Below are 27,922 nucleotides of genomic sequence, written 5' to 3'. Positions count from 1 at the left end.
TTAAGAGGAACAGACAGAGTGGACAGCCAGCGCCTCTTCCCCAGGACACTACTGCTCAATATAAGAGGACATGGCTTTAAGGTAAGGGGAGGGAAGTTCAAGGGGCATATTAGAGGAAGGTTTTTCACTCAGAGAGTAGTTGGTGTGTTGAATGCACTGCCTGAATCAGTGGTGGAGGCAGATACACTAGTGAAGTTTAAGAGACAACTAGACAGGTATATGGAGGACTTTAAAATGGGGGGTTATATGGGAGGCAGTGTTTGAGGGTCGGCACAACATTGTGGGCCGAAGGGCCTGTAATGTGCTGTACTATTCTATGTTTATTTAATTTTCTATATCTTGAGTAGATACTAATAAACATATATTTAACATCAAAACCTGACTCAATTTGTGATCTATTGCTGCTGGTGCGTAACAGCTTCCACCACTATACCAGGCAGTGCATTCCAGGCATCCACGACTCTGAGTAAAAAAAAAACTTACCCCTCACTTCCCCTTTGAACTTACCCCATCTCTCCTTCAATGCATGCCCTCGGGTATTGGACATTTCTATCCTGGGAAACAGATACTTCCTGTCTGCTCTATCTATAGCTCTGATAATGTTATAAACAGATCTCTCCTCAGCCTCCACCGCTCCAGAAAAAAAACAGCCTGAGTTTGTCCAGCCTCTCGTGATAGCATGTGGCTTCTAAGCTAGGCAACATCCTGGTAAAACTCTCCTGAGCCCTCTTCAAAGCCTCAATGCATATATCCAGAGTTCTTTAAAGTTGAAATATAACCTCTTGACTTTTAAACTCAATACCTCAACTAATAAAAGCAGGCAACACCTCACACTTATCTGGGCTAAGCTCCATTTGCCATTTCTCTGCCCATATCTGCAACTGATCTACATCGTTGTGTATTCTTTGCCAGTCTTCTACACTATCCACAACTCCACCAATCTCACTATCATCCACAAATGTACTAACCCGCCCATCTACATTTTCATCCAAGTCATTTACATTCTACTCCTTCACACATTCATAGTATCTTGCATCAAAAGTTTATGTTTTTCAGCCTCACATCAGCAACTTAAGCACAAAATGAAGGTCAATGGTTCAGTATGGGATGTGGAGACTGCTGCACCTTCTGTGGTATCACCTTCCGGATGATGGCCCTACACGTGCTCCCAGGTGGACTTAAGAAACGGACTTTTTCAAAGAGCAAAGGAGTTGTGCCAGATGGTATTCATCCAGAAACCAATAGCTCTTAAAAGTTATTTTTAAGCAATTTTATTACATGGACGTTTGTTGCTGGATCCCATTTTGAGAGCTATGCTTCTTCAGTATGTATAAGAAAAACATTAGGGCAATCTTAAATCTCTAAAACATAATGTGAATGCCTTGCTTGATTCATTATTACAACCAGTACTTGACTGCAATGTTGGCAGATACAATTAGATATAATAAAACATTTTATTTAGTCACAATAAAGCAAAGTATTCAAAGATGCAAGCCTCAGTTCATACGAAACAATGCAGATCATTTCAATGTGCTGTGTGAACCATCTCATTAACAAATATAAATACATGCTTTTTTCAAGAGGCCTCATTTTAGAGATACAAATAAGCAAGACAATAATAATTAAGCAATATTTAATTTTTACATTCTGCTCTTTGAAATGTGACTTGTGAGGAACTTATCATTGCTGACATAACAAATTACATCTTGTAATTAAATACTGTTGTTTACAGAGATAAATTATGTTCCCCTTCAATTTAGTTTCGGATCAGTATTAAATTGTGACTCTCCCCTGCTACTGCGTGTGCTTTATTTTGTTGAACTATCTTTTTCTCTCTATGTCCAGCCTAATGCTCACACAATCGTGGTGTTAAAGTGTAGCTGAAAATCTCTTAACATTATGAATTCAGTTTCAGTGCATAGACTCCAGTTTAAAATAACTTTCAGAACTTTTAACACTTGTGTATAAATATAAAGGAATACTGCTCTTTCTGTTGCATTGCAAAAGTTAGTAAGTACATTTCAAAATGATTCCTTTATAATGTGTCTTGATGCACTGAATAAGTGCAAATGGTTTATTTCAGAATCCATCGCTACTGCAAAAGCAGGAGAATACATTAAATCCAAAGAAGTCATCAATTTAAAAGTCCTGATTTATTTTTCTCTCTCATATTTACCACAGTTGTACCCATTATAAAAAGCAAATGGAAAATGCAAAAAAAAAAGCAAAAACAGAAAATGTTATAAATACTCAGGAGGTCGGACAGCATCAATGCAGACAGATTCCAATTAAAGTTCATCTACATGAATTGTCAATAATATTTTTCTCACCATAAATGCTTCTTGACCTGCTGGATATTAAGATCATTTTCTATTTTTAATATGAAGTTTTAATATTCTGGCTCTTGGTTTTGTAACAAACTGTTATTTGAGCTTTCAGGTGACCTAGGGCATTTTAAAATTCTTAAGTAAAGTTATAGTAGATATATTTTAATGCCATAAAATCTTTGATCTAGTAAATATCCTGCAATAAAATTATTAACCTGCATTGTTTAGGAAAACAAGATACTATAGGCTATCATGTAGCCTTCATTATAAAGGTAGAGCTTCCTATCTACTGGGTTATAATGAAGGCTTGCCACATTTGGAGAGTATTTGACAAAACGGATATTAAGATTTTTGGCCTCTTGATTAGTGATGGTGTCAAACATGTAAAATATTTCCTCTTCATTTACATTGATATATCGAGTGGCATAAAGCACCCCACAGATCATAAAGGCATTAGTTGTTGATTTCTTAAAGAGCTTTGTTTTCCAGGTCTGCAACACAGTCATATTAATGCTGCTTATTTTACTCAGTACAATGTTGCCATAATTCTCTTCAGTGGCATAAATAACCCAGATCCCATTTTCATCCACCGAGAAATCTATGTCTGTGTAGCCATAACAATTGTAATAACAGTAAGGGAATTTGTTTGAATGGCCAGCATTAGGAAGGTTCACATTAGTTATAACCTTTGTGTTAAGGTTAAATTGGCAAATTTCTCCAGATTTATAACAGTTATAATACAAAGACCCATTATAAACCACAACACCTGGACCCTGGATCGAATTGGTCGTGGTGTATGATGATGTCACCGTAAAATCTATATGCTTATTTAACATGAGGAAGTCTCTGTAAGAAGAGTAAGTTCGTACTGTATTTCCATAAATATTGGAAGAAAGTAGTGCCACAACCCAGTACAATGTTGGACTTCCAAGCATTGAATCCATGCCCCATGCTCCATAAGGGTATGATGAACCATATGGGTTGATTTGTGCTACTAAAGGTCTGCTGATATTACGTAAAATTCCTTTAGTACAATTACCTGTAAGGAAGATAATTAATTATAGTTCCATTTACTTTCAGTTGTTTTGAAGTTTTTTCTTTAATCAATAAAGAGAATAAACCCTTGTTGAACCCATCGACCTCACCCCATATCTATCAATCCAACTTAATTGAATTATATGATGTCATTAACCTTTACATCATTCCCTCTAATCATGCCTCTGTAATTCCCTTTAGACTTAATTCACTACATCACTTCTCCCAATGTTCACAACCAAACTCCCATTCCCATCAGAATCTACACATTTTCTGTTTCATTCTCATCAGATTCATTACATAGATTTCTATTACAGCATATGAGGAGTGATTGATCAGTTTGTGATCTAAGGTAGAAGGAGTCAATTTTAGAAAGCCTAGCACATTTATTTTTCAACATAGTCCCCTCCTACATTTACACACTTAGTCCAGCGGTAGTGGAGCATACAGATCTTGGACCTCCAGAAAGTGTCCATAGCATGGGTGATTGATAAGTTCGTGGCTTAATGTAGAAGGAGATGAGTTATACAGCTCTTGTTACATGCACATGCAGTTCAACTCTTTGAGTGATTATGCAGAAAGTTTGAAGTTAATAACTCATTTCCTTCTACCTTAGGCCACAAACTTATCAATCACCCCGATGAGTTATTAACTTCAAGCTTTCTGCATAATCACTCAAAGAGTTGAACTGCATGTGCATGTAACGAGAGCTGTATAACTCATCTCCTTCTAGCTTAGGCCATGAACTCATCAATCACCCCTGCTGCGGACACTTTCTGAAGGTACAAGATCCGTATGCCCAACGACTGCTGGACTAAGTGTGTAAATGTAGGAGGGGACTATGTTGAAAAATAAATGTGTTGGGTTTTCTAGAATTGACTCCTTCTACCTTAGGCCACAAACTTATCAATCACCCCTCATATATAAATATATATATTTATGTGTTCATTGAACCAAAGGTTAGCAGTTCCTCACTTGTGAATACACAGGTACTAAACATCTCAAAGGCTCAGTCCACACCTGCCACCATCCTGGCCCAACAACATCTGCTTTTGGATTAGACTACACCTGGGTATTTGGAGACTAAAATTTCAAATTTTCTAATTATTACAAATTTGGCAATATGACAAGCAATGAGAATTATGTCAATCAATTGAAACAGGATGCAGCAGAATAACAAATAAGTGGCTGCTGGAATTTAATACAAAGAAGTATGAAATGTAAAGATATGAGCCAATCTTGACTTTGTTCAACACTGTATGTAAAAACAGGATCTAAGGGGATTATATGTATGTATCTATGAAGCCAAAAGCATGTATTGAGAGAGTAGTTGTTGAAGCATTTAGGATCTTGGGTTTCATGAATAAGGTTATTAAATACTAATATGATACATTATTTAACAAACACATGATTAGACCACAGTTAGAGTATTGTCCTGATCTGGTCACCATACTTTATGAGGCATGAGGTAGTCCTTGAGAGGGTGCACATGAGAGTTACCCAAGATGGATTCAAGGGATGAATGATTTTAAGCACAAAGAAGATTGTGGAGAGATAGGATTAAGGTGTAGGTATACAAAGTATACAACAAAAATGTGTCCCTATTGTACAAGGTCAGTAGGTGCAGATTTAAGGTTATGCCAAGAATTACAGGGGATATGATAACATACTCTTCTAGTGTAATCAGTGGTATTAGCAGCTGATTAGATTGCTTTACAGACAGCCAATATGGACTCAGTGGACATTATGGCTGCCCTTCCTACCATAAGACATGAACTCTTGTCTTCTTTTTCCCTCTCCAAATATGTTGCCTAACATTTGAATTCCATTTGCCATTTTTGCAAACAGCTAACCAGTTCACTGGTATCTTCTAAGGACTTTCCAACTCACTTTCAATCACGCTGTCAATTTTGGCTTCATTGGTAGTCATCTTAATTATGACTTCCAAGTCATCTAATTTACACATATCAAGAGAAGCAAGAGTACTGAATCTTAGGCTTCAGGTTAACTGTTACTTTTTGCTGCTGTGTTAAACTGCTGCTTTCCCTTGGATCCCATCGGGTTTTACCTTCTTTGGCAAGCACCCTCTAAAGGTCAAATTCACAGTACATATATGTATACACCATATACTACTTTGAGATTCGTCTTATTGCAGGCTTTCACAGGAAAATAAAGACTTTATGAAAAAACATGAACAACTAATGCACAAAAGAAGACAAAACTTGCAAATCAAAATAAATATTACTGAGAACATGAGTTGCAGAGCCCTTGAAAGTGGGACTGTAGGTTGTGGAATCAGTTCAGAGTTAAGGAGAGTGAAGTTATCCACACTGGTTCAATCTCCTTGTAGAATGCACCAAATATTCTAATATCAACCACTTCATATATTCTATATAGTCAGAAGTCACCAACTGTTCTTGATTAATCTGTATCTCTGTACATGTGGATTTCAACCTTCAGAATTTTTCCAGACTGACCTTATTGTTTCTATTTTGGTTATTGTCTTTTTAAACAATTTTACTTAATCAGAAAGCTTCCAGTTCACTTTTAGCTTACATATAGTCAAGGGACAATGGGAATTACTGTATAGCCAAACCTCCCTTTCTTTTTTTAAAGAGACTGACATGCATTTTATCTGGCCTGGTGAATTGCCCATTTTTAAAGATGCACATCAATATTGAGAAATTCCCAACAGTGCTTACAGAGCCAGGAATAGGTAAGCCCAGTTCATTCACCATCTGTGGTATACATATCATGCATCAGAAATTAAGAATACTCTTTAAAGTGCAACCTCCAAAAGGACCACGAACTTGTCGTGGCTTGGAGGTTTGTGTGCTTCAATAACCAGGAGCACTATGTTGGCTGGAGTCAGGACCTTATGCTTTGACCCTTGGTCGGGTAACCCATACCAAACAGGTCAAAGGATATAGGCCAGACTAAGAGTAGTCCATTGGTCCTGCAGGTTCAGGAATTTAACACAGGGTTAATAACCCTGACTGGTAAAACTAAATTATTATGGAAACAGCAATGAAGAATCCTTCCACATCTGAGTGTGATGGTATCCCTGAGGTTCTACCTGGGACTTACATGACTGACAGTAATGAAAACCAAGAGGAAGTTACTGATATGATGAAGGAAGCCCTAAACACCACCAGAGATGGAGGACCTTCATGCTAACCCAAATGCCAGGGGCATAACAGGCAGTAAGTAAGTTTAAAGTGCAAGAACTCTCTGTTATAATCTCAATGTAATAGAATTGAATGTAGTTTAAACCTGAATGAATTTGCTTGGTATTACAGATGAATGTTGCTAAAGTAACAAATAAGGTATGCTAGTGAGTGAACATGTAATCTCACCAATTTTTAATTTGCCGTAAACAGAAGAGCTTTCTACTTGGTTCTTCATTTTCTTCAAGAGGTCTTTCATGTTCAATAAGTTCTGTTTGTCATACTGCTGTAACCTCAGCACACTACGATGGGAATCATCCAGCTAGATCAAAAATTACATTCATTAGAATTTATGTTTACTGCATATTTGCATTAGTACTAGCAGTTGATCACTTATTGTTAGGGGCAATGAGCAGCCCACTATTAGTGGTAATGCATTGTTCATTTTTTTAAAAGTTTTAATTAGATATACAGCATAGTAACAGGTCCTACTAGCCAAACAAGCCCATACCACCCACTTAACCATAAGATAGATCAGTACATTCTAGATTTACTAGAATGTTACCTGGGTTTCAGCATCTAAGTTACAGAGAAAGGTTGAACAAGTTAGGTCTTTATTCTTTGGAGCGTAGAAGATTGAGGGGGGACTTGATAGAGGTATTTAAAATCATGAGGGGATAGATAGAGTTGACGTGGATAGGCTTTTTCCATTGAGAGTAGGAGAGATTCAAATAAGAGGATATGAGTTGAGAGTTAAGGGGCAAAAGTTTAGGGGTAACACGAGGGGGAACTTCTTTACTCAGAGAGTGGTAGCTCTGTGGAACGAGCTTCCAGTAGAAGTGGTACAGGCAGGTTTGATTTTGTCATTTAAAAAAATATTGGACAGGAAAGGAATGGAGGGTTATGGGCTGAGTGCAGGTAGGTGGGACTAAGTGAGAGTAAGCGTTCGGCATGGACTAGAAGGGCTGAGATGGCCTGTTTCCGTGTTGTAGTGGTTATATGGTTACAATTAGGCCATTCAGCCCACCTTTGCTTATTTACTATCCTTCTCAACCCCATTCCCCTGTCTTCTCCCTGTAATATTTGATGCACTTACAAATCCAGGACTTATCAACCTCTGCTTTAAATAAACCTATGTGACCAGTTAACTTACTAATCAGCATGTCTTTGGAATGTGGGAGGGAACTGGAGCACCTGGAGGAAACCAATGTATTCACAGGGAGAACATACAAACTTCTGTAGACAGCAGGGTTAATGAACTATCTGTTTGTTGTTAGTGTTAAAGAATGCATTTATTATGAAGTATGATAACAAACTACCTGCTATTACGTATGATGAAACTTCAATGTACATAATATTATTAAAGATAGTGATTAGTCCACTTATTCATATGGATAACCACTAGTTTATCTATTATTGGTTAGAAACAGACAGCATCATTAGAGGCAATGGGCACACTATTCATTATTTTGGGTAATGAACAATCAAGGAAATAACCAGTGTTTATCATTAATGAAATGAAATATTTATTATTTGCTGCCATGTTTTCAGTTGCTTATTCCATTATTGTCACTTTTTTTTGCACTACTACAGATTGTGCTACTGTCTTGCACATGAGGCTGCCAAACAAAATTTGATTCCATGGTATTGCAAATAAGATGCTAGAATGGATACATGATTAGCTGATGTAAAAGGCAAAGAGTGGCCTTTTCTGGTTGGCTGCCAATAACTAGTATTGTTGCATATAGGTCAGTGCTGGAACAGCTTCTCTTTACGTTATATGCCAATGGCGGAATAGATAACTTTGTGACCAAGTTGGTAGAGGGGCAGGAAATGTTGAGAAAACAGGGACTCTGCAGAAGGATTTAGATAGATTAGGAGAATGGACAAAGAAGTGACAGATGTAGGATAGTGTATGGTGATGGACATTGGGAGAAGGAATAAAGGTGTAGACTGATTTTCTATCGTCTACACTTCCTGTATAAGGGAGAAAAGTCAAAAATCAGGGAGGCAAAGGGACTTGGGAGTCTTCGTGCAGGATTCTCTAAAGGTTAACTTGCAGGGTGAGTTGGTAGTAAGGAAGACAAATGCAATGCAAGCACTTATTTTGAGAGGACTAGAATATAGAAGCTAATGATGATGATTCATAGAACATTGGTCAGACTGCACTTGGAGTATTGTGAGCAGTTTTGGACCCCATATCTAAGAAAGCTGTGCTGCCATTGGAGAGGGTCTAGAGGACGTTAATAGACAATAGACAATAGACAGTAGGTGCAGGAGTAGGCCATTCGGCCCTTCTAGCCAGCACCACCATTCACTGTGATCATGGCTGATCATACACAATCAGTATCCCGTTCCTGCCCTCTCCCCATATCCCTTGACCCCGCTATCTAAAAGAGCTCTATCTAACTCTCTCTTGAATGCATCCAGAGACTTGGCCTCCACTGCCTTCTGGGGCAAAGCATTCCACATATCCACCACTCTCTGGGTGAAAAAGATTTTCCGCATCTCTGTTCTAAATGGCCTACCCCTTATTCTTAAACTGTGGCCTCTAGTTCTGGACTCACCCATCAGCGGGAACATGCTTCCTGCCTCCAGCGTGTCCAATCCCTTAATAATCTTATATGTTTCAATCAAATCCCCTCTCATCCTTCTAAATTCCAGTGTATACAAGCTCAGTTGCTCCAATCTGTCAACATATGACAGTCCCGCCATTCCGGGAATTAACCTTGTGAACCTACGCTGCACTCCCTCAATAGCAAGAATGTCCTTCCTCAAATTTGGAGACCAAAACTGCACACAATGCTCCAGGTGGGGTCTCACCAGGGCCCTGTACAGCTGCAGAAGGACCTCTTTACTCCTATACTCAATTCCTCTTGTTATAAAGGCCAGCATGCCATTAGCTTTCTTCACTGCCTGCTGTACCTGCATGCTTGCTTTCATTGACTGATGTACAAGAGCACCTAGATCTCGTTGTACTTCCCCTTTTCCTAACTTAACTCCATTTAGATAGTAATCTGCCTTCCTGTTCTTGCCACCAAAGTGGATAACCTCACATTTATCCACATTAAACTGCATCTGCCATACATTTGCCCACTCACCCAACTTGTCCAAGTCACCCTACATTCTCATAACATCCTCCTGACATTTCACACTGCCACCCAGCTTTGTGTCATCAGCAAATTTGCTAATGTTACTTTTAATCCCTTCATCTAAATCATTAATGTATATTGTAAACAGCTGCAGTCCCAGCACCAAACCTTGCAGTACCCCACTGGTCACAGCCTGCCATTCTGAAAGGGACCCGTTAATCGCTACTCTTTGTTTCCTGTCAGCCAGCCAATTTTCAATCCATGTCGGTACTCTGCCCACAATACCATGTGCCCTAATTTTGCCCACTAATCTCCTATGTGGGACTGTATCAAAAGCTTTCTGGAAGTCCAGGTACACTACATCCACTGGCTCTTCCTTGTCCATTTTCATAGTTACATCCTCAAAAAACTCCAGAAGATTAGTCAAGCATGATTTTCCCTTCATAAATCCATGCTGACTCGGACTGATCCTTCTACTGCTATCCAAATGTGTCATAATTTCCTCTTTTATAATTGATTCCAGCATCTTTCCCACCACTGACGTCAGGCTAACCGGTCTATAATTCCCTGTTTTCTCTCTCCCTCCTTTCTTGAAAAGTGGGACAACATTAGCCACCCTCCAATCAGCAGGAACTGTTCCTGAATCTATGGAAAATGATTACCAATGCATCCACAATTTCTAGAGCCACCTCTTTAAGTACCCTGGGATGCAGACCATCAGGTCCCGGGGACTTATCAGCCTTCAGGTTCAACAGTCTATCCAACATCGTTTCTTGCCTAATATAAATTTCCTTCAGTTCATCCTTTAATAGTTCCTTTGGCCACTATTACATCTGTTAATGAGAATGATCCCAGGAATTACAGGGTTAATATATAAGGAGTATTTGATGGCTTTGGGCCTGTGCTTGCTGGAGTTTAGAAGAATGGTGGGAGCTGGGAGGGATTGAAACATTGAATATTGAAAGGCCGAGATAGAGTGGATGTGGAGAGGATGTTTCCTATAGTGTGGGATTCTAGGACCAGCGGGTACAGCCTTAGAATGGAAGAATGTCCCTTTAGAACAGAGATGAGGAGGAATTTCTGTAGCCGGAGGGCAGTGAATCTGTGAAATTCATTGCCTCAGACAGCTGTGGAGATCAAATCATTGAGTATATTTAAAACAGAGATTGATAAGTTATTAATTAGTAAAGGTGCCAAAGGTTACGAGAGAATAGTGGAGCTGACTCGATGGGCGAAATGGCCTAATGTGCTCCCACGTCTTATGATCTTTACACCATTCTGTTGTTTTGCACCCATTGCTGTATTTATTATTGTACAAGGTGTGATTGATAAGTTTGTGGCCTCAGGTAGAAGGAGTCAATTTTAGAAAACCCTTTTAAAATCACCCCTGCTGTGGACCACTTCTGGAGGTCCAAGATGCCGGCCGACTTCTACAAAGAAGGGATCTGTGTACTCCACAACTGCTGAACTAAGTGTGTAAATGTAGGAGGGGACTATATTGAAAAATAAATGTGCTAGGTTTTCTAAAATTGACTCCTTCTACCCGAGGCCACGAATTTATCAATCACCCTGCTGTGGACGACTTCTGGAGGTCCAAGATGCCCCTCGTATCTATTATTGCCATGCACACAGTTTATTCAATGCCTCATCCAGGCTAGAAGGAATTGTGTTGCATCCTGTGTACATGACAATAAACTAATCTGAATCTGAATGTACTGCATTTAATGCTGGTGTCAGGTGAACAAAATAATATTAGAGGTATTGGTCTAATCACAAACAAGAGTAAATCTGCAGATGCTGGAAATCCATGCAACACACATAACATGCTGAAGGAACTCAGCAGACCAGGCAGCACCTGTAGAAAAGAGTACAGTCAATGTTACAGGCTGAGACTCTTCATCAGGACTGAAGAAGAAAAAAAGACCCTTCATCAAGACTTTTTTCTCCAGCTTGTTTATTATTAGAGATATTGGAGTGACATTCAGCATTCCATTTATTATTTGTGGTAATTAGCATGATCTATTAATAAGGATAATGATTGCTCTGTTTTTTTAGGAAAGCTAATAGTACTCATATTTGCTTCTTGGATGGATGGACAGTCTTTTATTTTAGACAGTAATATTTTACCTTTCAAAAGTTTTCCGGGCTTCCCTTTAACATGCTTGGGTTCAAAGTGTGAGTTGTTAAACAGATAGAGTGTGTGTCTGAGTGACAGAGTGATAAAAGTCACTTCTTTTATCAGAGTGTCAGCCACTCTGATACTAATTATGATAAGGTGCTGTCAGGATTGGGGCGAAGTGATCCAAAGACAGTAAATGGACTCAATTTATTTTTAGTCCCTCCAGACATTTCTAGCTAGGATAATGAAGTCTAAGCTCATAGCCTTTTTCAGAACTCATCTTCATTTTCAGGCACATGGATGATAGTAAAATGTACGGCTATTAGGAGGGAAGGGTTAAACTGATCCCAAGTTAAGTTATAAGGTCAGCACAACATCATGGTGTAGTATTATGCTGTAGCATTCTATAATCTATTGAGGCACAAAAAATAAACTGCTGGAAGAACTCAGCAGACTGAGCACCATCTTTGGAGGCAAAGGAGATGCATCAACCTTTCATGTCAAAAACCGGCACCAGGACTAATTTTGAATGACATATCCATTTTGCCTCCACAGATGCTGCTTGACCTACTGAATAAGTCACGGAGTAATGCGGCATGGAAGCTACTCATCCACGCCAGTCAAGATGCCCAACTAAGCTGATGCAATTGATCTGCATTTGGCCAACATCCCCTAAACCTTTCCTATACATGTACTGTACCTGTCCAAATGAGTTCTTCCATAGATTATATTTCCTGCAGATTCCAGCATCTGCAGTCCCTTTCTTCTCCCTTCTTCTTTTATCAATTAATATGTGAAGGCCAACCATTTAAATTTAGACATAACTAAAGAGAAAGTTAAATCTGTTCACAATAGGCAAATACGGCCATTTAAAATATATTAAAAAATCTAATTGATCTCACCTCGGAGGTGACCTTTTGAAGTGCCTTAGTATTTGGTGAAGGAATCTTCTCCAACTCTGACTTCAGGTTCTTCAATTCCCAACGAAGGGGCCAGAAGTTCAGTGGGTGGTAGAGGCTCTGTTTCTGCACTGTGTCGAACTGGTTAATTCGAGCAGTCTCATTCCGTATTTCTTCAATAAACGCTTGGATCTTGGACTCGATAAAAGTTATCTTGAAATTTACAACAGTGTTCATAGAAAATTGCAGCAGTTCAGAGTAAGATACATGAGATCCTCAGTGAACGGGTTATTTTGATCAGAATTTGCTTGCACATAGAACAGAGGGTGGTGGTCAATGAGATTTAGTCATGCCTCGGTCTGACCACCTGGGGGAGCAAGAGTCCTCCAGGCTTTAATTATCAGTTGACTATTTTCATCTGAACCTTGTTTTAGTTACAGTGCACCTGTGCCTTATTTTGTCTGTCTATTTAAGTTCTCTCTGTTGTGTTTGTCTTTTCTCAGTCTTGAGTTTAGCTACCCTGTGTGTTTTGATTTGGCATCCTAGTCTGTGTTCTCAACAAATAAATTCACAAGTAAAGATCCTTAGCTCAATTAGCACCCTTGTCTCTGGTTTCTTCTGCACCTGGTTTCTTACCCAGTGTTCTCTGGCTTTCAAGATACAACCCACCAAGTTTCCATCCAACCACTGCAACCTAAATCATCTTCCTCTCTCTGGCAGTGCTCTCACCTGGGCTATGGTGCTCTGGGAGAACTTTCCAAGTTATGTTGATGTATTCCTCTTCACCAGCCAGTCAGTGGATGCAAGGCAGCCAACTAACTTCCAACTTCGTCAAGGTACCCAAAGCATAGTTGAATATGCAATCAAGTTCCACACTCTGGCAGTACCAAGTAGTTGGATCACTGAAGTTCATGTTCTACTGTGGGTTACCAGGTGAAATTTTTAAGGTGAATTAGTAGCCAGAGACCCAGTTGAGGATCTCAGGACTCTCTTGGTACCTCCATCCGGGTTGACAATTGTCTCCAGGAAAGGAGAACAAAATGCCATAGTGAATCTTCTAGGGTTTCCAATCTCTGAGCCACTCCAGCCTCATCATCCTTGGTGCAGTCAAGCACACCCCTCAGCTCCCCTCATCTTCCTCCAGAGGAGCCGATGCAAATAGGCAGAACCAGACTTTCTCTAGCTCAGTGGGACCAAAGAATAAAGGGAAAATGCTGCCTCTACTGTGCTGAACTGGGCCATTTCCACTCTGCCTGTCTTGAGTTGTCGAGAAGCATCTAGACTCATCCAGGGAAGGGAGATCTGTGACAGATTTCACCTTTCACCCAGGTCTGCTACATCTGGGCTTGTGCCGTCTTACCCCCATCTCCTGGGGCAAACAACAATATGCCTTCGAGCCTTTGTGGATTCTAGCACAATAGGTAATTTCATGGACCGTGTTAGCAAGACACCTCCGAGTTGCCTTGGCCCATCCCAACCAACTGATCACAGCCATGGGAAAACCTCTGGGCCCTGGGAGGATCTGTCACTTCACTGCTTCCGTGTATCTACATGTGGAACAGCATACCCTGACTATCTAGTTTCATCTTATTCATTCTCCTGAGTTCCCATAGATCTTGGGTCAACCCAGGGTAGCCTTCCACAACCCACAAATTAAGTGGTCCACTGGTGCACTCCATGGATGGTCTTCTGCCTTTGCTGAGCTGTCAAGGTCCTCCCAAGTATTCAGACCTGCTTGAGGTTTTTAGTAAGAAGCGAGGCAGCACACGCCTGCCTCAGCAAGCCTATGACTGTGCGACTGAATTGAATCTGTCTGCTCTGAGAAGACTCTACTCCCTGGCAGCTCCGGAAAGGGTGGCCTTGGAGGATTACATCTGCGAAGCCCTAATGCCTAGTTTTAGCTGACTCTCCATATCCTCTACAAGTGCGTGAAAGGATAATGGACTCTGACAATGTATAGGTTATCAAGGCTTCAATCAGATCACAGTGAAGAAGCAGTACCCTTTGCCTCTGATGCCCACAGCCTTCAAGTTGTTTCAGGGGACAACAATTTTTATTAAGCGGGACCTCCAAAATGCATACAACCTGGTCCGCACACAGGAGGGCCGTGAATGGAAGACCACTACTCCGAACATCTTGTGATGCCGTTCGGTTTAGTCAACACCCCAGTCTTCCAGGCCCATTCTCTGGGTGATGCTACATCACTTTGCCTTTGTGTATCTGGATGGCATACTCATCTTCTCCAAGACCTACCATGAACACATCCAAAATGTTCAGAGGGTCCTTCAATGTTAACTCCAGGACTAACTATTCATCAAGTTGGAGAACAGTGAGTTCCACATCTCCACAGTCCCTTTCCTCAGGTTTACGGTCTCAAAGGGGAAACTGAAGATGGACCCTAGCCATCAGGAAATGGCTGTGACCCACCATAATCAAGCAGCTCCAGCGGTTTCTGGGGCTTGCAATTTTTTTCTGGAGATTCATTCACAACTCCATTTCCATCGCAGCACGTCTTACTGTCTGACTAAAGAAACCTCTGTCACCTTTTGGAGAAGCTAAGTTGCCTTTTCAAGAATTGAAACATTGGTTCACAACAGTTCCCATCCTTGTTTTCCCTGATTTAAATAGTAGCCTCAGGTGTTGGGGTTGGAGCTGTTCTTTCGCCATATCCCCCTCCCCCCCCCCCCATCTGACCAAAAACTACATCCGTGTGCTTTCTTCTCTTGGTGGTTCTCTTCCGTGGAGAGGAATTATGACATAGGGAATAGAGAGCTGTTGACAGTCAAATTAGTCCTGAAGGAGCAGAGATAAATAACTAGACCACAAGTATCTGACCTATATTCAAAAGGCAAAGTGGTTAAATTCTTCATTTTAATTTAAAATTACCTACCATCCAGGTTTGAAGAATCAGAAGCCGGATGTCTTCTCCAGGCAGTTTGAAACACCAGACCTGGTCACCAGCCGAGAGTCATTCCTCCCAAGATCTGGGCTGGTGGTACCAGTCCATTGGGAGGGTGAAACCATCATCAGGAGAGCACTACAGCAGGAGGTAACCCCAGGTAATGGCCTGCTGGATCACCTTTTCACCCCTAATTCTGTCTTTTCAGATGTGTTACAATCGAGGCACACATCACACATCACAGGACAAACAGGGACTGCTCTAATGGTGAATGGGCATGAATGAGGATATCAAATCACACACGGCAGTCTGTCACATCTGCGCCTAGAACAAGGAACCCAGATTACATCCATACACCCACAGCCCATCCCTTCCCATCCCTGGTCCCTGGTCCTGTATCTCCATGGACTTCATTACCCATCCGCACCATCACAAGGTAACACCTTGATTATGGTGGACTGGTTCTCCAAGACCTGCCCTTTTGTACCCTAACCAAGCTTCCCTGGGCTCAGGAGATGGCCAACCTTGTGCTGAAACGCACATTTAGAGTACACAACTTCCCCAGATTTCTGTTTCGAATTGATCCTTTCTGTTTACCTCCTTGTCTAGGAAGGCCTTCTGTCAGCTCAGTGGAGCTACAGTCACCCCCAATTCAGTGGGCAGACAAAGAGAACCAAACAGGACCCTGGAGAAGACCATGAGGTGCCTTGTGTCGGGCAACTCAACCTTCTAGAGTGACCACCAGAGGATGCACGTAACACTCCTTGCTACTCTTCTACAGGTATATTTCCCTTTGTTTACCCACACCCCTCAGATTCCTGAAAGGGAGTCTGAAGTGGGGGTCCCGTGTACTGTACAGCTGATCCATCATCCTGGGGCATTCCTGCACCAACAGCAGCAAACCAGTTGCTTGCCTGTTGAGGTGGCTGAGGCCTTTGTGCCATCTTGGTCAAAGAGTCTGGCTCTTCAATAAAGACCTTCCTCTGTGGGATGAGTCTCGGAAATTGGTGCCAGTCTACATCAGACTGCTCAAGGTTCTCCGTCAGATCAACCTGGCTATTTACCCTCTCTAGTTGCCACAGATCATGTGTATCAGCCCCACCTTCCACGCCTCCCACCTTAATGGTGAGAGTAAGCATTCAACATGGACTAGAAAGGCTGAGATGGCCTGTTTCTGTGCTGTAATTGTTATATGGTTATAAAGCCCCTTCTGTGCAGTCCGCTGGTGCCAGTCCTGAGATCGCCCTCAGTTCCTCACATTAGCGACAGTGAGTAAGTGTATACCACCCATCAGCTTCCTGACTGCTGTCTGGTTCGTGGCCAGCTCCAGTACTTAGTGGACTGAGAGGGTTATGGCCCAGAGGAAAGGTCGTGGGTTCTCTCCTGTGACATCCTGGATCCACGGTCACCACTCAGATCGCCCTGGGCCGTCAGGTGCTGGGTGCAGAAGGGCGGACTCCTGTCATGCCTCAATCTGACCACTTGAGAGTGCCACAGCCCTCCAGGCTCCATGCTCCTGGTCCACTAATTATTGTCTCTGTCTTGTTTTAGTTACAATGCACCTGTGCCTTGTTTTGTCTATTTAAGTTCCCTCTGTTTTGTTTGTCCGCTCATTTCTGAGTTTATCTACCCTGTGTGTAGTGATTCTTGACTCCTTGCCTGTGTTCTCTTCTAACCAATCCATAAGAAATGATGTTTTGTTCAATTCCATCCTCGTCTCCTCTGCACTTGGGTACCCCTGGCCTAAATCTCTCCTGGCAGTCCACTAATTAAAGATATGGAACTTCATTAAACAAACCTGGTTCAAACCCAGCCTATGAACCACTCCTCTACAGATTTATTCTGTCTGGAAGTAGGTGGCTAGTTGTTTTCCCCACGGATCTGTACTGAGACCTCTGCTGTTTGTTTTATTTATGTTGACCTGGATGAAAATGTAGACAGGTGGTTTAGTAAGTTTGATACAATATAAAGGTTGTTGGTTTGTGGATATCGTAGAAGATTGACAAAGGATCCAGCAGGATGTAGATCAGTTGCAAATATGGGCAGAGAAATGGCAGGTGGAGTTTAATGCACCCAAATGTGAAGAGTTGGATAGATGTAAAGAGAGCTTTAACAGTGTTACCTGCAAAGGAACTTGGGGTTCAAGTCCATAGTTCCACGAAAATTGTTACACAGGTTGATAACGTGGTAAGGAAGGCAATATGGCATGCTTGTCTTTATTAGTCAAGGAGTTGTGTTCAGGAATCAGGAAGTTATGTTGCAGCTTTACAAAACTCCAATTAGACCACATCTAGAGTATTGCCTTTAGTTCTGGTCATCCCCATTATAGGAAGGATACTGATGCTTTGGAGAAGGTGCAGAAGATGCTTACTAGTATTGCTGCCTGGATTCGAGGGCATGTGCTAATAAGGAGAGGTTGGACAAACTTGAGTTGTTTTCTCTGGGGCAGCAGAAACTGAGGCGAGATCTGATAGAGGTTTGTAAGAATGGGAGGCATAGATCTGGCTAACAGCTAGCATCTTTATTGCCAGAGCTGAAATGTCTAATACCAGAGAGCATGTATTTAAGGTGAGAGGGAGTAAGTTTAAAGGAGGGAAAGTTTTATTACACATATAGTGGGTTCCTGGAGTGGTGCTGGAAGCAAATATGATAGTGGTGTTCAAAAGGCCTCTTAAGGTACTGCACATGTAAACTGGAAGTATATGGAGGCAGAAGGTAATAGTTTAGTTGAGCGTGTGATCGTTAATTCAGCACAACATTATGGGCTGAAGAGCCTGTTCTGTGTTGTACTGTTCTATGTGTGTTCTTAGGCACAAGGAAGACCCCAGTTTTCAGGTTATGGGGAAGGGAGATGGGTTGAAGCACAGCATCTGGGCTCAATGGCAAATCTTGTTGGAAATCTCAAGTTGCAAGAAGCAGAAAGGGGAGAAACTTCTAATGAGGTAGAGAGTACATTCAGTTAACAAGCCAGGGTCAACCATTTAGTTTAGACGTATACCTAAAGAGGAAGGTTAAGTCTGTTGACAATCAATAAAATGAAAATTACTGAACACCATTCAATTGATGGATCAATAGTTCAGATTGTTCTAATTTTCCAGTGACTGATGAGTTACACAGTAAATCAGCCCCTGTTACTCCAGTCCAATGGTCCCTCTAACTTGTAATGATCACTGTTCGCAAAAATCTAGTGCTGTGCGATATTTCGCGCAGTGCCAACATGTGCGTACTGAATAACCTCTTCAATAAAAACAGAATAAACAAGCCAGTTCTAATGTCTGCAGACAAATCATTGCAAACTCCACATTGTCAACACTGTCCAACAGAAACCGGAAAAGGAAATGCGATTGTGTGCGATCGTGAAATATACTGAACATGCCAACGAGGTGGAGGGTGACAACCTTTTGTGTGCAGTTTAAATTCTTTTGTTCGCTAGTAGGAAATGAAATGTGTGTGTGCACACCTTCAAGGGAAGAGCCCCATGGTCTTTTTTTGGAGTTTCACTGATGTGAAATCTCTTTGCACTATTCCTGGGATCACTCTGAAGTGGAGTCCTATGTGCCTCTTTCCAGGGTCATGTTGTCAGATCCCTTTCCTTTGTTGCTGAGATTTCGTTGTACATGAATCCTGTCCCACATCACCACAAAGTTATAAACAGGAAGTCCCTTTGCAACTCCCTGATTCATACTTTTTTAACTACGTTGTCACTTGATTTTCCTGTGCCATCACAGAAGAGGTAACACCAACTCTTTTGCCTAATCTCTACCTACCATCCAGCAAACTAAACTGTCCTTCCGAGAAATGCAAATTCCTTCCTTGTATGTGAAGACCTCCCTTCAGCTGTCCTACTTGAACTTTAGGATGCTTGTATGGTTGTTTTGAATGGTGGATTTCTGCGCCTCAGTTTTGATTAAGGGTATGTTACCTGAAATGTTAATTGTTTTCTTTTCACAGATGCCAACTGACCTGCTGAGCTCTTCCCTCTTTCTTTTGATTTTGGATTTCTAGCATCAGCAATTTAGCTTTGATATTCCTGTGTTTTGCTGTCTGCCTGCAGGAGCAATGTAATCTACACTATGTACAACATTCTCGATTAATGATTGGGTGTCAGTGTCTTTCTCTTTGGGTGAATGCATCTTGACATTTGAGTTCTGTTTTCCTGGTAAATGGGTGATGGTCTGTGTCTCACTGTCTTGGTGTGTGGGTGATGTTCAGGATACACCACCATCTGGGTGAGTTCCATCTGTTAATCTGCTCAGTTTATTACTCAGCTGAATGAAAGGCCACCCCGCTTGCATTAAATGTTCCATATATTACTTGCAGGTTGGATGTAAATTACTTTCTTGATATAATCAATGAAAATTTTTAAAAGCTGAAATAAAGACAGACAACCTGGAAACATTTAGTTGGGCAGGCAACAGCTGTAGAGAGAGTAGTGGTTAACATTACACATTTAAGATTTCCAATTAGATGATCTGTTGTAGGCACACAGTGGGTCGAACAGCTTTTCTGGGTGTTATTGTCAACAATTGGGTCAAAACTCTGCATCAGGATCACTTGCCTCCAGCAGGTTGTTTGTTACTCCAGATTCACTATTGATCAGATCTTCATGACCGTCTTTGATCGGAAACATTATCTCTGTTTCTCTTTCCACAAATGCTGCCTGACCTGCCAAGTATTTCAGAATGTTCTGTTTTTTTCCATATGAGCAAAATAATATTTGGTTTTTGCAACATCTGGCTTTTGGGTTTTTGCAAATTCCACAAGATTGGTTAGGCAATGGATAATTTGTTGTAACTGCAGATCTTCAGTAAAATTTGTTTCTAGTTATGGAAGGACGGGCTTTGTCAGTGTAAGGTCCCAGTAGTTATTTCATTTAGAATGCACCATGACCAAGAAAGGAAGGGAGGCATGCAGAGGAAGATAACCTGATAATGGGGAAGATAAATGGAGAATGAAGAAGAGAACATCTCTCTGCCATACTTCAGGGTTAGGGTTAGTGAGGCGTGGGCATGCTGTGTAGGCACCAAAAACATGGCAACACTTGTGGGCTGCCCCCAGCACATCCTTGCACTATGTTGGTTGTTGATGCAAGCGATGAATTTTGTTGTCTGTTTCGATGTCTTAATTTACATGTGACAAATAAAGCTAATCTTTTTTAAGATCATTAAGTTGCTCCAGCAACAGATTCTTCTCTGTTAGTGCTTGAGGTATTGGAACTATATTCGAGTATAGTTAGACTGCTGTCTATTGGTGCACAAGGGAGATTACAGGTATATAGTGAAAAATATTTAATGTAATGTTCATGGACTGTTTAGAAATCTGATGGCAGAGGGAAAGAAGCTGTTTCTAAAACATTTGAGAGTTTTCAGGCTCCTTACTGATGGTAGTAATAAGAAGACAGTTGCAGAGGGAGATACGAAAGCCCTGGGTTTGAAGCTTATTGATTAGTACTGAAGGAATGATAGTGTTGAATGCTAACTTTAGTCAATAACCAGCAGCCTGACATAGGTATTTCTGTCGTCCAGGTGGTCCAGGGCCAAGTGAAGAGCCAGTGAGATTGAATCCACTGTAGGCCTATTGTGTCTGCAGGTTAGTAGCTTGGTATTTGGCCACCGAGTGAGTACCAAATCCAGGGGGACTTGAGGAGAATGTGCGGAGAATAAAATGGGATTAGTATAAGTGGATGCATGGTGGTTGTTAGGCACATGATCAGCTGTGTGACATTGACTTCACCAGAATGACGGAAGGTACCAATAGTTGATCCCTTGGTGCTTTGATAATGTTGCATATCAGCTCAGGAAAGCAGCCAAAAGGAATTTTGTCCCAGCACATCGATCTGATTGTTGGACAGTGATCTTATGGAATTCATGGTGACAGTGTAACCTGATTTCTCATGCAAAATCAAAATGGCTGTTCCATGTGCTGTTCTATGTCATGAGCTGATGGCTCCTAATTTCAGTGTTCAACCACCATATATTTATTTTTAAATCTAAAATCTAAAGTCTAAAGATACAGTACCCTTTGAGCCATGTCAGCCTTGCTGGCACTTCCCACTGATTTAACCCTAGCCTAATCACAGGACAATTTACAATGGCCAATTGTCCCACTAACTGATACTGTGCATGTTTGTATTGCAGGGGGAAACAGTACTCAAAGGAAATCCACGCGCACACGTCAAGAATGTACGAATGCCAATACCCTGAGCTGTAACAAGGTTGTGCCCGCCACTATGCTACTGTATACTGGGGCACGTGACTGCCACAAAATCATTGTGTGGTACAAAGCGCAGGCTGATGTTCACTGACTGAACTGCTGGAGAAGAATTCTGCAGTCGTCAGCCCAGTAGACCTCAAGAAATTCTGAGCGTCTGCTGTATGTTATACCACTTCCCTATGGTAAAATCATAGTCGATCAGTGAGCAGATGCAGAGGAGGAAGCATCGTGACAGTGTGGTCTTTATGTGACTGTGCTATCAACAAAATCTCTACCCCCACGTTCCCTTCTCTCTATTGCTGACCACCACAAAATCTGCTGACATCAGTGCAAAAATTAAAAACTGCACATAACAAGCACTAAAATCCAAGACAATCTGATACATCAAAATATATCTTGCAAATTTCAACTAATCACCCTCATCCATTCCTTGAGTTCTTCTCTTTCTTTGCCCTTACCTCCCCATACCCTGCCACATGCTCAGATTGCAAAGGGAGCTGGAAAAGGCATGTAATATGGGTAATGACAGAATTGTAATGGAGGACTTCAATATGTAAGAGGACTGGGAAACTCAAGTTGGTATCAGGTTGGGAAGAGAGGGAATTTGTTGAATGCCTACAAGATGGCTTTTTAGAGCAGCTTGTGCTTGAGCCTAAGATTATCTTAGATTGGGTGTAATGTAATAACCCAGATCTTATTAGGGAACTTAATGTAAAGGAACCCTTAGGAGGCAGTGATCATAGTATGATTGAATTCATTCTGCAAGTTGAGAGGGAAAAGCATAAACTCATATGTATCTAAATCACAATGGAATAAAGGGAATTACAGAGGCATGAGAGAGGAACTTGCCCAGATGGATTGGAAGAGGATATTGGTGGGGATGACGGCAGAGCAGAGGTGGCTGCAGTTTCTGGGAATAGTTCACATGGCACAGGATAGATATGTCCCACAAGGAAGAAGTTCTCAAATGGCAGGGATAGGCAAACGTGGTTAACAAGGGAAGTTAAGAACTGCATAAAAGCTAATGAAAGGGGAGAAAAGGTAGCAAAAGTGAGAGGGAAGTTGGATGATTCGGAAGCTTTTAAAATCCAACAGAAGGCAACTAAAAAGACTATCAGAAGGGAAAAGATGAAATGTGAGGGCAGACTAGCCAATAATATAAAGCAAGATACCAAAAGGATTTTTCAATTAGATAAAGAGTAAAAGGTAAGAGTTGATATTGGACCATTGGAAAAAGATGCTGATGAGGCTGTAATGGGGGAACAAAGAAATGGCAAATGAACTTAATGTGTACTTTGCATCTATCTTCCCTGTGGAGGACACTAACAATGTGCCAGTGGTCCGTGAGTGTCAGGGAGCAGGAGTGAGTGCCATTGCTATTACAAAGGAAAAAGTGCTAGGCAAACTCAAAGGTTGAGAGAGGTTGCTGAAGAGATAACAGATGCATTGGTCATGATCTTTCACTTGATTCTGGCATGGTCCCAGAGGACTGGAAGATTGCAAATGTCATTCTACTCTTTAAGAAGGGAGGAAGGCAAAAGAAATTATAGGCCAGTTAGCCTAACCTCAACGGTTGGGAAAGTGTTTGAGTCTATTATAAAGGATGAGGTTTCAAGGTACTTGGAGACTAATGATAAAATAAGTCAAAGTCAGTATGGTTTCTGTAAAGGGAAATCTTGCCTGACAAATCCGTTAGAGTTCTTAAAGGAAGTAACAAGTCATGTGGACAAAGGAGAGGCAGTGGATATAATGTACTTGGATTTTCAGAAGGCATTTGATAAGGTGGCACAAATGAGGCTGCTTAACAAGATTAAATCCCATGGCATTACAGGAAAGATTCTGGCATGGATAGCAGAATGGCTGACAGGAGGCAGCAAGTGGGAATAAAAGGGGCCTTTTCTGGTTTGCTGCCATTGACTAGTGGTGTTCCTCAGGGGTCAGTATTGGGACCGCTACTTTTCACATTGTTTGTCAATGACTTAGATAATGGAATTGTTGACTTTGTGGCAAAGTTTGTGGATGATACAAAGTTAGGCATAGGGGTAGGTAGTGCTGAGGAAGCAATGGGATTGCAGCAGGACTTAGACAAATTGGAAGAATGTGCAAAAAAGTGGCAGATGGCATACGGTGTTGGGAAATGTATGATAATGCATTTTGATAAAAGGAACAATAGTGTGGACTATCATTTAAAGGGGAGAATGTTCAAACATCTGAGGTGCTGAGGTCTTAGGAGTCCTCCTACAAGATTCTCAGAAGGTTAATTTACAGGTTGAGTCTGTGGTAAAGAAGGCAAATGCAATGTTAACATTTATTTTAAGGGGAATAGATTATAAAAACAAGGAGATAATCTGAGCCTTTTTATAAGACACTAGTCAGGCCACATTTGGAGTATTGTCAACAGAGATATTGCCCCATATCTCAGAAAGGATGTGTTGCCAGAGAAGGTTCACAAGGATGATTCTGCAAATGAAGGGGTTAACATATGAAGAGCATTTGGCAGCTTTGGGCCTATGCTCACTGGAGTTTAGAAGAATGTAGGCAGATCTCATTGAAACCTACCAAATGTTGAAAGGACTACATAGGGTGGATGTGGAGAGGATACTTCCTATGGTGGGGGTTTCCAGAACTAGAGGGCACAGCCTCAGAATTGAAGGGTGACCCTTTAGAACAGAGGCAAGCAGTAAATTTTTTATCCAGGAAGTAGTAAGTTTGTGGAATGCTCTGCCACAGGCTGCAGTGGAGAACAATTCTGTCCATATATTTAAGGCAGAAGTTGATCATTTCTTGATCGGTGAGGGCATCAAGCAGTAAGTCGAGAAGGCAGGTATATGGGATTGAGTGGGTTCTGGGATCAGCCATGATGAAATGGCAGAGCAGACTCAATGGGCTGGATGGCCTAATTCTGCTCCTATATCTTATGGTCTATTCTGCTGGTTGGTGGAAGGCTGCTAACAAAATGATTTTCTCTCAGTTATGGCCGACACTCTTCCATCACCTGAACCGATAGCAAACAAAAGGAAGATTGGATGAGTATAGGGTTACCCAAGTTATGCCACGCCTGCTTGGACAAGTTGCTTTGTTTCCTGCACTGACTCAACAAGTTACGAAATGGAGATTTATAAAACATCAATGCCTCGTTTAAAGCAGTGTTAGCTAGCTTCACCTAATGGTAACTACTCCCAAAGTAGATGCCCCGTGCTGGTGCATGCATCTTCTTACTGACATGTCATAAACATTAATGATCTGGATGATGGGGTGGTAAATTGGATTAGTAAGTATGCAGATGATACTGAGATAGGTGGCGTTGTGGATAATGAAGTAGGTTTTCAAAGCTTGCAGAGAGATTTAGGCCAGTTAGAAGAGTGGGCTGAAAGATGGCAGATGGCAGATGAAAGATGCTGATAAGTGTGAGGTGCTACATTTTGGTAAGAATAATCAAAATAGGACATACATGGTAAATGGTAGGGCATTGAGGAATGCAGTAGAACAGAGTGATCTAGGAATAATGGTGCATAGTTCTCTGAAGGTGGAATCTCATGTGGATAGGGTGGTGGAGAAAACTTTTGGTATGCTGGCCTTTATAAATCAGAGCATTGAGTATAGGAGTTGGGATGTAATGTTAAAATTGTACAAGGCATTGGTGAGGCCAAATTTGGAATATTGTGTACGGCTCTGGTCACCGAATTATAGGAAAGATGTCAACAAAATAGAGAGAGTACAGAGGAGATTTACTAGAATGTTACCTGGGTTTCAGTACTTCAGTTACAGAGAAAGGTTGAACAAGTAAGGTCTTTATTCTTTGGAGCGTAGAAGGTTGATGGCGGACTTGATAGAGGTATTTAAAATTATGAGGGGGATAGATAGAGTTGACGTGAATAGGCTTTTTCCATTGAGAGTAGGGGAGATTCAAACAAGAGGACATGAGTTGAGAGTTAGGGGGCAAAAGTTTAGGGGTAACACAAGGGGGAACTTCTTTACTCAGAGAGTGGTAGCTGTGTGGAACGAGCTTCTATTAGAAGTGGTAGAGGCAGGTTCAATATTGTCATTTAAAAAAAATTGGATAGGTATATGGACAGGAAAGGAATGGAGAGTTATGGGCTGAGTGCGGGTCGGTGGGACTAGGTGAGAGTAAGCGTTTGGAACGAACTAGAAGGGCCGGCATGGCCTGTTTCCGTGCTGTAATTGTTATATGGTTATATGTATTCACCTCTGATAACCTCTCTTGCAGTAAGCTGGAACAGTTCTGTGAAAGGTCTTGCAGCTGATAGAATCTTTCAACTGGAAACTCCCAGTCAGAAAATTCCACTTTGCAGACACACTGATTCCCGTTCTTGAGCACGCCGTAAACCTGCTGGTTTTCCCTTCCTGAGACCTGCTAAACACAATATTTAGTTGCTTAATAATGTGCTTCCCACTACAGTGCCCAGCAGTGTCCCCATACAGGAATATCGCCATGCAGAAATACATTGTGGCCAATTCATTAGGTACAGATGTGCCTGACCTGCTGAGTTCCTCCAGCATTTTGTGTGTGTTGCTCCCTTAACCTTTTCTAATGAGCACAATGGTACCTCTGTCTTGACTAATATTCCTTTCACATCTTCCTATCAATGAGCGAGGTTCAATTCGTAGTATAGAAGACCGCTTCTTGTCACAAAAATTGGCCGACATAACAATCAAGCTGTCATAGGCGACAGTCCGACCGCACAGTTTGATCAAGAACCCAAAGGGCGCGGTTGACCAAGACATCTATGAGACTAGCGACTAGTCCAAGCCCCACCTTGGCTCTTGCCGAGGTAAGCCATTCGTCGCTGCTTGGTTTAAAAAAAACATCCCTAACAATGATGCCCGGGAACGAGGATCTTACAAACAACGCACACAACATGCTGGCGGAACTGTCCTGATGGTGTCTCGGTTCGAAACGTTCACTGTACTCTTTCCCAGAGATGCTGCCTGGCCTGCCGAGTTCCTCCAGCATTTTGTGTGTGTTTGCTTGGATTTCCAGCATCTGCAGATTTTCTCTAGTTGGCGATCTTATAATCACACTCCCGACGGGAGTTTCCCCGTTCGAGGATACGGCGGAAAAAAGGAAAGGCGAAATAAACCGAATGGCGCAACAATTGGAAGAGCGGACAAGGCAGGGTGGTTACGAGCAGAAAACTAGAGGAAGGGTCGGGGGGCACATGAACTGTGCCAGGGTGCCAGGGTTGTAAAGGTATGCAAGAGAGAGAAACAAACTGCTTGAGACACTCGGCAGATCAGGAAGCATCCGTGCAAGATAATGGATTCGGGTCGAGACCCTTCAAGGTAAATCCATTTTATAGTTAGTTATCTAGTTTATAAGTAGTGAGTAAATTTGGGTAAATCATTAGTGCTACTCACGGCAGAAGTAAAGACTACGTCAGGCACTAGGAGAGAAGCAATCGTCAGATATAAGGCAACCATCCTGAGATCTCCACGGCAGCCCGCACTGGCTTTCACTTGTACACAAAGTGCCACAGAGGTGGGGACAACGAGGAGGATGAATTGTGGGAGGAACTACAGCGAAGAGCGGTGGTGAGGGGAGGATCTAAGGGAGGTGGAGAGATGCAGTGGGAAGACGGGGAAGGGAGGATCTAGGGAGGTGGAGGGATGCAGTGGGGAGACGGTGAGGGGAGGATCTAAGGAGGGTGGAGGGATGCAGTGGGGAGACGGTGAGGGGAGGATCTAAGGGAGGTGGAGAGATGCAGTGGGGAGACGGTGAGGGGAGGATCTAAGGGAGGTGGAGAGATGCAGTGGGGAGACGGTGAAGGGAGGATCTAAGGGAGGTGGAGAAATGCAGTGGGGAGACGAGGATCTAAGGGAGGTGGAGGGATGCAGTGGGGAGACGGTGAGGGGAGGATCTAATGGAGGTGGAGAGATGCAGTGGGGAGACGGTGAGGGGAGGATCTAAGGGAGGTGGAGAGATGCAGTGGGGAGACGGTGAAGGGAGGATCTAAGGGAGGTGGAGAGATGCAGTGGGGAGACGAGGATCTAAGGGAGGTGGAGGGATGCAGTGGGGAGATGGTGAGGGCAGGATCTAAGGAGGGTGGAGGGATGCAGTGGGGAGACGGTGAGGGGAGGATCTAAGGGAGGTGGAGAGATGCAGTGGGGAGATGGTGAGGGCAGGATCTAAGGAGGGTGGAGAGATGCAGT

General features: G+C 42.0%; 1 protein-coding gene across 2 annotated transcripts; it reads right to left on the bottom strand.

The window, feature by feature from the left end:
- Nucleotides 1-1,440: 1,440 nt before the first annotated feature.
- On the bottom strand, nt 1,441-27,271 carry LOC140740513 (olfactomedin-4-like). Of its 2 annotated transcripts, none has more exons than XM_073069722.1 (5): nt 27,131-27,271; nt 25,959-26,126; nt 12,643-12,852; nt 6,719-6,851; nt 1,441-3,366 (listed from the first exon to the last, which is right to left on the bottom strand). In XM_073069722.1, exons 1-5 carry the CDS (start codon nt 27,191-27,193, stop codon nt 2,552-2,554), a joined length of 1,389 nt encoding a protein of 462 aa, XP_072925823.1. In that variant the 5' UTR covers nt 27,194-27,271; the 3' UTR covers nt 1,441-2,551. The 2 variants fall into 2 exon arrangements, with proteins under 2 accessions (XP_072925823.1, XP_072925824.1); XM_073069723.1 differs by having other exon boundaries at nt 25,959-26,123; nt 27,131-27,270.
- Nucleotides 27,272-27,922: the final 651 nt, after the last annotated feature.

The sequence above is a fragment of the Hemitrygon akajei genome, chromosome 17 (genome assembly GCF_048418815.1).
Source record: "Hemitrygon akajei chromosome 17, sHemAka1.3, whole genome shotgun sequence".
Lineage (NCBI taxonomy): Eukaryota > Metazoa > Chordata > Chondrichthyes > Myliobatiformes > Dasyatidae > Hemitrygon > Hemitrygon akajei.
The sequence above is the reverse complement of the archived record's forward strand: the minus strand, read 5'-3'. Positions and strand labels throughout refer to the sequence as shown.